Source organism: Tamandua tetradactyla, chromosome 4, assembly GCF_023851605.1.
Source record: "Tamandua tetradactyla isolate mTamTet1 chromosome 4, mTamTet1.pri, whole genome shotgun sequence".
NCBI lineage: Eukaryota > Metazoa > Chordata > Mammalia > Pilosa > Myrmecophagidae > Tamandua > Tamandua tetradactyla.
Window position 1 is genome coordinate 52,993,218 of NC_135330.1, and position 10,664 is coordinate 53,003,881.

Consider the following 10,664-nt stretch of genomic DNA (forward strand, 5'->3'; position numbering starts at 1 on the left):
ACTATTCCTTCTAGCTGCTCCAGAATATTGGAGGTTAGAAGGGATATTTATTTTTATCATTGCAATAGATTTTTTCTTTTTTTGTGTAAATAACATAAATACAAGAGAGCAATAAATTTCAAAGCACAGTACAACCATTAGTTATAGAGGAGGTTTCAGAGTTTGGTATGGGTTACAATTCCACAATTTTAGGTTTTTATTTCTAGCTGCTCTAAGATACTGGAGACTGAAAAGGAATATCAATATAATGATTCAGCCTTCTTACTTATTTGTTAAACCCTATTTTCTCTGTATAACTCCAGCCTCACTTTTGATCTTTCTCCCACTCTTTAGGGGTATTTGAGCTATGGCCATTCTAGTTTTCTCATGCTTGAAGGAACTGTCAATAGCATAGGATAGGGAGACAGAACTAACTGATGATCTGGAGAGGCTGGACCTTCAGGTTTCAGGATTTATTTGTTCCAGGGGCCCATCTGGAGGTTGTAGTTCTCTGAAAAGTTACCCTAGGACATGGAACTTTCACAGAATCTTATATATGCCCTAGGTGTCCTTTACGATTGGCTGGAATGATTTTGGTTGGGGTTTGGCAAGTTATGATAGGTAGCAATGTCTAAATGAAGTGTGATTAACAGTGACCTCCAGAGTAGCCTCTCAACTCTATTTGAACTCTCAGCCACTGTTACCTTTTTTATTGCACTTCTTTCCCCCTTTTGGTCAGGGTGGTATTGTTGATCCCACAGTGCCAGGGCCAGACTCATCCCTGGGAGTCATCTCTCATACCACAAGGGAGACTATCACCTCTGGATGTCATGTCTGATGTATCGGGAGGGCGATGATTTCACTTGCAGAGTTGGGTTTAGAGAGCGTTAGACTACATCTGAGCAACAAAAGAGGTTCTCCAGAAATAACTCTTCAGTATACTATGATAAGCTAAGCTTTGGTGCTACATACATAAGCTTCACAACAACAAGCCTCAAGGAGTTGGGTTATTGATTTGGGTGTCCCTAATGCTTGACTACAATATCAGGGGTTTTCCTGTGGTTAAGTTTAATAGTTCCATATTTTTTTCTCCCATCCTAAAAGGACTTTTTGATTATCTGCTTAATATAGTCAGGAATTAATCCAGGCATTACATTTAGCTATACGGGATTAAAAATCCTCATTCTTATTCTGAGCTCCCTGTGTTTCAATTATTTAAATGAGCTATCCAAACAGGTAGAGTTAGATTATGTGCTACAGAAAATTTAGGTTCTTGACAAAATAAATCTTTCTTCTTTTGGTCTCAAAGACTAGGTGAGGTTCTATAATATAGACAATGTCTTCCTTACCCCTATGTTCTGAATTACCTTAATACTGACCTGATCAGCATTGTTTTGTTCTCTAAATACAAGGTTATATATATAAATGTATAACAGTCTCTCAAAATCCAGAAATAATAATTACTACTTCATACTAAACGTGACTGCCGTAAGAGTTTACAATCTGGGTGCCAGTTTTCTTATAAGCATTTTCTAAAGCAGACCATACAATAATTTCTCTTTTGTTTCTGGCTGATTTTGTCTCACCAAATGTCCCACAGGTTCCTTCAGAATGCTACATGCCTCACTATTTTGTACCTTTATGCAGTGGCACAATATTAGATCATATATATACACCATATGTTCACTATTCTACTTCTCAATCAGTGCATTCTTCAGCCACCTCCACTCATTAGGTGCCATATATAATGTCCAAAGTCAACAGCCATCAACACTGTCAATTTTAGATAATTTCATTGGTCCCAAGAGAAAGACAACCAATAAACATACCTTTACCAGATAGAAAATCTAAACTTCCCCTTAACACTTGTCGCTCCCTCCATTATTTACCTTTGGTGTTGCTGTGGTACTGTTGGTGTTTTCCAGTTAAACATAGCCCGTAGCATGCAATAGCAGTTTTCCCTCTATACCCTGAACATATGCTCTCTTTGTACAGCAATCATGCTTTTGAAGTAGTTCATGCAAGAACTTGTATATATTTGCAGTGTTAACCAGTAGGACAAATGGGTCTTTAAAACCCCTTTCAATCATGTTCACCTTCAGTATAGTAATATTACTTACAGACCCCTTAGTGAACTGCCTTCCCTTCTTTGTATTCCCTTACATTTGTGTTCAACCTCATTAACTAACTGTTCCTGCATATCTAGTTTCTATGTATCTCTAAGCTCCCTATATTCTGTATTGTAAGCCTCTCATTTTGTCTTTACCATGGTCATAAAAGGGGAGCCATGCAGTACCTGGCATTTTATGTCTGGCTTATTTCACTAAGCATTGTGTCCTCAAGACTCATTTGTCTTGTCATGTGCTTTATTATGCCATTTAGTTTAGTTGCTGCATAATATTCCATTTTATGTATATGCCACGTTTTGTTAATCCACTCATTTTTTGATGGGCATTGGGATTGTTTCTGTCTTTTGGCAATTGTGAATAATGCTGCTATGAACATCGGTGTACAAATGCCTGTTTGTGTCACTGTTTTCAGCTCTTCTAGGTATATACCGAGTAGTGCCATTACCAGGACATAGGGCAACTCGATATTTAGTTTCCTAAGGAACCGCCGAACTGTCTTCCATAGCAGCTATATCATCATACTTTCCCACCAGCAGTGCATAAGCATCCCAATTTGTGCACATCCTCTTCAGCAGTTGTGATTTCCTGTTTGTTTAATAGCAGCCATTTTCATAGGTGTGAGGTGGGATCTCATTGTAGTCTTGATCTGCATTTCCCTTATAGCTGATGAAAATGAGCATTTCCTCGTGCTTTTGAGCCATTTGTATTTGCTCTTCAGAAAAATGAGTATTCATATCTTTAGTCCATTTTGTAATTGGGTTGGTGGCTCTTTTGTCATTGAGTTGTATGATTTCTTTATGTATATAGGATATCAAACCTTTGTCTGATGTGTGAGTTCCAAATGTTTTCTCCCATTGAATTGTCTGCCTCTTCATCATTTTGACAAAGTCTTTTGAGGCCATAAGCATTTGATTTGGAGGAGTTCCCAATTATCTATTTTTTCTTTTGTTGTTTGTGCTTTGGGTATACAATTTAGGAAGCTACCTCCCATTCCTAGGTCTTGAAGATTTTCCTTACATTTTTTTCTAGGAGCTTCATGGTACTGGTTCTTATATTCAGGTAGTTGATCCACTTTGAGTTAATTTTTGTATTGGGTGTAAGGTAAGTGTTCTCTCTCATTCTTTTAGCTAGTGATATCCAGTTCTCCCATGTCCATTTATTGAAGAAATTATTTTGTTTCAGTTCAGTAGATTTGGGGGTCTTGCCAAAAATCAGTTTACTGTAGATTTGGTGGTCTATTTCTGCACTCTCAATTTGATACTGTTGGTCAATATTTCTATCTTTGTGCGAGTACCATGCTGGTTTGACCACTGTGGCTTTATAATATATTTCAAAATCAGAAAGTGCTAATACTCCCACCGTATTCTTTTTAGGATACTTTTAGCTATTTAGGGCATCTCCCTTCCAGATGAATTTGTCAAATTGCCTTTCCAAGGCTTCAAATCAAAGTAGGTTGTTGTAACTTTGGAACTTCATTGAATCTGTAGATCAATTTGGGTAGAATTGATATCTTAACTATATTTAAACTTCCTATTTATGAACAGGGAATGTCTTTCCACCTATTTAGATCATCTTTGATTTCTTTTAGCAATGTTATGTAGTTTTCTGTGTACAAGTCCTTTATGTCCCTAGTTAAGATCATTCCTAGATACTCGATTCTTTTACTTGCTATTTTGAATGGAATTTTTTCCTTAACTAATTCCTCAATTAGGTCATTGCTTGTACTTAGAAGCATTACTAATTTTTGCACATTGCTATCCAGTGAGGTTGCTGAATTGTTTATTACCTCAAGTAATTTTGTGGATTTCTTAGGATTTTCCAAGTATAGTATCACATTATCCTCGAACTATGAAAGTTTTATTTCTTCCTTGTCAAATTTAGATACATTTTGTTTCTTTGTCCTGACTGATTGCTGTAGCTAGAACTTCTAGTACAAAGTTGAATAATAGTGGTGACAGAGGGCATCCTTGTCATGTTCCCGATCTTAGGGAGGAAGCTTTTAGTCTCTCTACATTGAGTATAATGCTGGCTATGAATTTTTCACATATTCCCTTTACCATATTGATGAAGTTAACTTTGGTTCCTAACTTTTGAGGTACTTTTATCAGAAAAGGATGTTGAATTTTGTCAAATGCTTTTTCGGCATCACCGGTATGATTGGCCTGTAGCTTTCCTTCTTATAAGCATCTTCACCTGGTTTTGGTATTAAAGTGATGTTAGCTTCATAAAATGCGTTATGTAATGTTCCTTTTTCTTCAATTTTTTTGGAAAAGTTTGATCAAGATTGGTGTTAGTTCTTCTTGGAATGTTTGATAAAATTCCCTGTGAAGCCCTCTGACCTTGGGCTTTTCTCTGGAGGAAGATTTTTGATTACCGATTGAATCTTTTTATTTGTGATTGGTTTGTTGAGATCTTCTGTTTTTTCCCGAGTCAGTGTAGCTTGTTTGTGTGTTTCCAAGAATGTTCATTTCATCTAAGTTGTCTAGCTTGTTGTTGTATAGCTGTTTATACTATCCTCTTATGGTTTCTTTTATTTCTTCAGGGTCTGTGGTAATGACCCCACCCATTTCTGATTTTGATCATTTGAGTCCTCTCTCCCTTTTAATTTGTCAGACTTTCTAATGATTCGTTGATTTTATTGATTTTCTCATAGAACCAGCTTTTGGTTTTATTGATTCTTTCTATTCTTTTTTATTTCATTCATTTAACTGTGCTTTAATTATTGTTATTTCTCTTTTTTCTATTTGTTTTGGGGTTGGTTTGTTGTTCTTTCTCAAATTCCTTCAGGTGTGCTGTTAAGTCCTCAATTTTTGCTTTTCCTCACTTCTTAATATAAACATTTAGGGCAATAAATTTCCCTCTCAGCATAGCCTTTCCCACATCCTATAAGTTCTGATATGCTGTATTTTCATTTTCATTCATCTCCAGATAGCTACTGATTTCTCTAGCAATTTCTCCTCTGACCCACTGATTGTTTAAGAATGTGTTTCTTAATCTCCATATATTTGTGAAAGTTCTCATTCTTTGTTGGTTATTGTCATCTAGCCTCATTGCATTGTTATCAGAGTAAGTGCTTTGAATAATTTCAGTGTTTTTAAATTTATAAAGACCTATTTTGTGCCCTAGCATATTATCTATCCCAGAGAATGTTCCATGAGCACTGGAGAAGAATATATATCCTGCTGTTTTGGGGTGTAATAACCTATATATGTGTTAGGTCTAATTCAGTTATCAAGTTATTTAACTTGTCTATTTCCTTGTTGATCCTCTGTCTGTTTGTTCTATTTATACAGGAGAGTGGTGTTTTGAAGTCTCCCACTATTATTGTTGAAACGTCTATTACTTCCTTCTGTTTTGCCAATGTCTGTCTCATGTATTTTGGCACTCCTTGATTGGGAGCATAAGCATTTATGATTACTATTTCTTATTGGTTAATCATCCCTTCAATTAATATATAGTGTTTTTCTTTGTCTTTTGTGATGCCTTTACGTTTAAAGTCTTTTTTTGTCTGATATTAATATAGTCACCCCTGCTTTCTTTTGGTTACAACTTGCATGGAACACCGTTTTCCATCCTTTCACTTTCAATCTATTTGTATCCTTGTGTCTAAGATGAGTCTCTTATAAGCAGTATATATGTAGATTATATTTCTTTCTTTTATTTTTTGGCATGGACAGGCTCTGGGTAGCCCAGGTCCTGGCATGGCAGGTGAGAACTCTGCCACTGAGCCACCATTGTACTGCCCTTCCATCTTTCTCTTTTTATCCTTTAAGTTACTCTTATGGGTACTCTTCAATTCTGTGCCCTTTTCCAGACCTCCCTCTCCTGTCTCTTTTATTCAGCTGGCGTACATTCCTTTAGTATTTCTTGTAGGGCCAATCGCCTGTTGACAAAATCTTTCAGCATTTGTTTGTTTGTGAAAATATTAATATCTCTTTCAATTTTGAAAGACAATTTGGCCAGTTACAGAATTCTTGGCTGGAATCTTTCTCTTTCAAGATCTTAAATTTATCAGGCCTCTGCCACTTGAGTAGTCTGAACACAGTCTTATGTGATTTCCTTTGTATGGTGTAAATTGTTTTTCTCTTGCTGCTTTCAGGACTTTCTGCTTCTCTTCACCATTTGGCAGAGTGAGTAATATCTGCCTTGGCAAAGGCCTATTGGATTTATTCTATTTGGAGTTCATTGGGCTTCTTTGATTTGCATATTTATGTCCTTTATAAGGGTTGGGACGTTTTCCCCCTTATATATTCAGCTGATCTTCCTGGTCCTTTACTCTTCTCTTTTCCTTCTGGGACACCAATGATTCTTATATTAATGTGCTTTGGTTTGTCCAGCATTTCCCTGAGATCCAATTCAGGTTTATCCATATTTTTTTATATTTGCTGTTTTGAGTGTTTGAAATCAGTTCTCCTGTCCTCTAGTTCACTTATCCTTTCTTCTGTCTTTTCAAGTCTGCCATTGTCTTTCTTTTATTATATTTTTAATTTGGTCTACAGGATCTTTAATCTCTATTATATCTGTTATTTTATCATTAATTCTTTCAAATTCCTCTTTATGTTCTTCTAATTTCTTCTTGATCTCCTTTATGTCATTAACCATCCCATTTATTTTATTTAGAAGTGTTATATAAACATCTTTGATTAATTCTTCCAAAGTCTGTATCTCCTCCAGTGTTTCAATTTGGTCACTAAGCTTGGCTCTGTTTGCCTGCATCTTGATATGCTGAGTGATTTTCTGTTGTCTTCAAGGCATAAAAATGATTCAGTAGTGTCACTATGGAAGTTGATTTCTTTCAATAATCTAAAGCTTTGTATTTGCAGGATGGATGTGGCAGAATGTGGGGTGTTGGGTGGGTCACAGCAGTGCAGTGATGGCTTGCAGCACAGGTATGGGCACAGTTTGGGGAAATTATGGTGATGCCTGTGAGCATGGAATGTGCAGTGTGGGGTTGTGGAGGTGTGGTGCAGGGCTTTGGAGATGTGGTGAAACTCAAGCACACCTTGGAGCACAGAAGAAGCATGTGGCATGCAGGACATAGAAGTAGGGCAGTGTGGAAAGTGGATGGAGGGGCTGTGTGGATGCATGGGGGCTGGTGTGCAGGTAGGATGTGGGTGGGCACATGGAGCATGGGGGTTTGGATATCAGGGTGTAGGGTAGATGACACAGATGTTGGGGCAGAGGGCGACAGGGCATGGATGTGTCCTTGCACAGAAGGAATGGTCCAGGGGGCCCAGATGTGGATGTCAGAGTGTATAAAGTTGTGGCACAGGACACAGGAGTTGTGGGATGTGGGTCGGGGAGGTTGATTTCGGGTGGGCAGGCACTGGCGTGGTTAGGCAGGTGTGGAGGAGTTTGGATCAGGTGTGCACGCATGCAGGGAAGGGTCTATGTAGCACAGATGCACACCTAAGCACCTGCCAGGTGTGGGAGGTTATAGTGAAAGAATTGGGGTGTAATGGGATTCAGGTGTGTGAGGATTCACGTGTTGCCTGGTGGGAGAGGCGCATGTGAACATAACACGTTCAAGGGAGGCAGCTTGGCTTGCTTCCTAGTCCTGTTCTCCTTATTTGTGCACTCCTGTGTCTCCAGGCTTCCATTTAGAAATGGGCATGTTAGGCTCTTTGCATTGGTTGGATGGTGTCTGGCTCTCTGCATCTGAATTCCTTAGCTTTTACAACCAAGATCTTCCTATGGGGTGAAGAAGACCCTCCCAGGTCACTTACCCCTTGGAATTGTTGTCTCAGTTGCCTTTCCACCTCTTCTCTAGCTGCTCCTTGGATCAGGGGTAAACTTGACCTAATTTATTCTGCCATCTTTCCAGAACTCTGGTACTCATTCTTATATTTAGGGCATCTTTGGGGCATTTTGAGTTAATTTTTGTATAAGGTGTGAGATATGGGTCCTCTTTCATTCTTTTGGATATGTATTGTCTGGTTTTCATAGCACCATATATTTTAGGATTTTAATGTTTTGTCATTTTTATGGTTCCTGAAAATCTTTTAATATGTTCTTTGCTTTCATTATATTTTCCTCCTGCGTGATTTCCATTGTTCTAACCTCAAGTTCATAGATTCCTTCTTCTGCCATATCCAATTGACTGTTAAATTCATTGAATCGTTTAAAGAAAACTTCTGGGATTATATCATCAATTTTGTAATTTCCATTACAGTTTCAAAAAATTATTGTTAAATAATTCTACACTCCTGGGCATCTTAATATTGGCATCTATTGAATGACTTTTCTCTTTTGAGGTTTTCCTCATTCTTGATAGGTTGAGTGATTTTCCACTGTATCCTAGAAATTTGGGCTATTACGGCTTGAAACTTCGGATATTACTTATCCATTTCAGTAGTCTCTATTACTAGCATGTAGGGTGCCAGCCCAGGCTCACCACTTGGCTTCACTCACCCCATGGGAGAAAGAATAGATGCCTTGTTATCTCAGGGTGTTGGAAATTTATGATCTTCGCTTGTTCTCTGCTGATTGAAGGTTGGGAGATCTTCAATAACTTCTATATTTTTTTCTAGAAAGTTTTGGTGTTGTGAAAAAGGTGGCAGTATGGGTCCTTTCCCGGGCCTCAGGTTTGAGATTGCAGGCCCTTTAGGGGACTTTTTTGTTTTATCCTGATATCGTTTCTGAGATGCAATCTTCTCCAATGCTTATTCCAAGAGGCAAAAATAAAACTCAAGTAGCCCACTGCTTATTACTCCTTGACTCTCAAATTCTTAGCTGTGTCTACTTCTCTACCTCTACCAAGTCTTTATAGTTTCATTCTATATATTGTATCCAGGATTTTTAGTTGTACTTGGCAAAAAATGTAAGCAAAGATGTTTCTAAAATACTGTTTTCAGAAGAAGACACCAAAAATTCCCTTTTATTTTATACATAGGATATTCTTTGCAATTTTCCAAAGAGTTGACATTTCTTTTGTAATCTAAGTGAAAATGAAACAAATATCTAAGGACTCAAAGGACTGCAAGAGCTTTGCCTGTTTATCTTAGCTATCCTATAGTTAAACATCAATGCACAGAAAATAACATTATTATATTGGAATATTATAAAACAAACATACTTATTAATAATTTGTGTTTGCTTTATTGTGAGGTGAAATAAAGAGCCATGAAATGGTGTGACTCACTACATTTGATTAGAATTTTTAAAGCGAAATATGTCTATTGTTAGAAATCAATGCAAATCTTGACATATATTGTGCTGTTTTTCTTTGCCTCAATTTAATCTGTAAGTTGATTTTTTCTCAAAAAATAATATTTTTTAGATTCTAAAGGAAAATGCGGGCCCCCTCCACCTATTAAAAATGGAGACTTAATCTTATTTCCACAAGTAGAATATGCTCCAGGAATGTCAGTGGAGTATAAATGCCAGGCCTTTTATGCACTTCAGGGTGACACACATGTGACATGTAGAAATGGAGAGTGGTCAGAACCACCAAAATGTTTAGGTAAGTGCCTCACTCTTCCAGATATCCAAGAATACAAGAGTAATATGAATAAACTTTGACTGTTTATGATTGAATTTTCATGGAACAACATACAAGCAAACTGCTGAGTGCTTGACTACAAAATATTAATATGTTTGGAACCAAAGATTAGGAAATTATTATTCAAATGCAGTGCTAATGGAAGATTTCTGAATTCAAGACACTTAATGTGATAATTCACATTTTGAATCCTTTTTAATAACATCAAATTATCACTCATTAAGCCTAATTATTTATTTTTCCATGTTGTATTTTAACATTTAAAAAATCTATGCTACAATTTTTTATAGAGATGGCTTGGTAAAATTTTTGGAAAGAATTCCTGAGACAGTATGTAAGATTTTATTGAAAACCTAGACATCTATGGAAAGTGAGATTTGTATTAATTAATGTTTTATGTACTTTTTTGTATTTACAGAGGCATGTGTAATATCAGAGGATAAGATGAATGAACATAACATAAAGTTAAAGTGGTCACGTGATAAAAAACTGTATTCCAGAACAGATGATGTTATTGAATTCCAATGTAAGTATGGATATTACCTAGCAGACACATCAGCTCCTCTTCGAACGAAGTGTCAGGAAGGGACAGTGATATATCCCACCTGTAATTAAAATTTGGTATTCTGCATTTATGTAATGAAAATAAGTGCACTGAATTTGAATTTTGCATTGTTAATCCAATTCAACTCTATCTTATCTTGTATTTGTTAACACATTTTTTTTCATTTCAGAATTTGTGTTAAATAGTAAGTGGATGATGTTACTGTAATCAGAGAGACCAGTGTCTCACTTCTTAAATGTGCTAGATTAAAACTTGGCGAACAATTGTGTTATGTGTGCTATTCATAAACCAATTGCAAGATATTTGATGCATTCACTTCAGGCTTGCTTCCCTCTGTCACTCTTTTAATTCTCTCAAACCTTTCCCCATAACTTTTGAGCTCTGAGTCTCTGTTATATCAGAAAGAATGGAAAAGATAGGGTTGTCTCCATCTTTAAAATCCTACACTTCATAAACACGTAAAGCCAACTGAGTGATATCTTATGTAATT

At 36.7% G+C, this 10,664-nt stretch overlaps 1 protein-coding gene across 1 annotated transcript in view; it reads left to right on the forward strand.

Moving 5' to 3' along the window:
• LOC143680793 (complement factor H-like) overlaps positions 1-10,437 on the forward strand; it is a 133,395-nt gene extending 122,958 nt beyond the window's left edge. Inside the window, exons 21-22 of the mRNA XM_077157294.1 lie at positions 9,388-9,570; positions 10,028-10,437. Coding sequence (XP_077013409.1) covers positions 9,388-9,570; positions 10,028-10,224 — 380 coding nt within the window. The 3' untranslated portion in view covers positions 10,225-10,437. The remainder of the gene's footprint in view (positions 1-9,387; positions 9,571-10,027) is intronic.
• Positions 10,438-10,664: the final 227 nt, after the last annotated feature.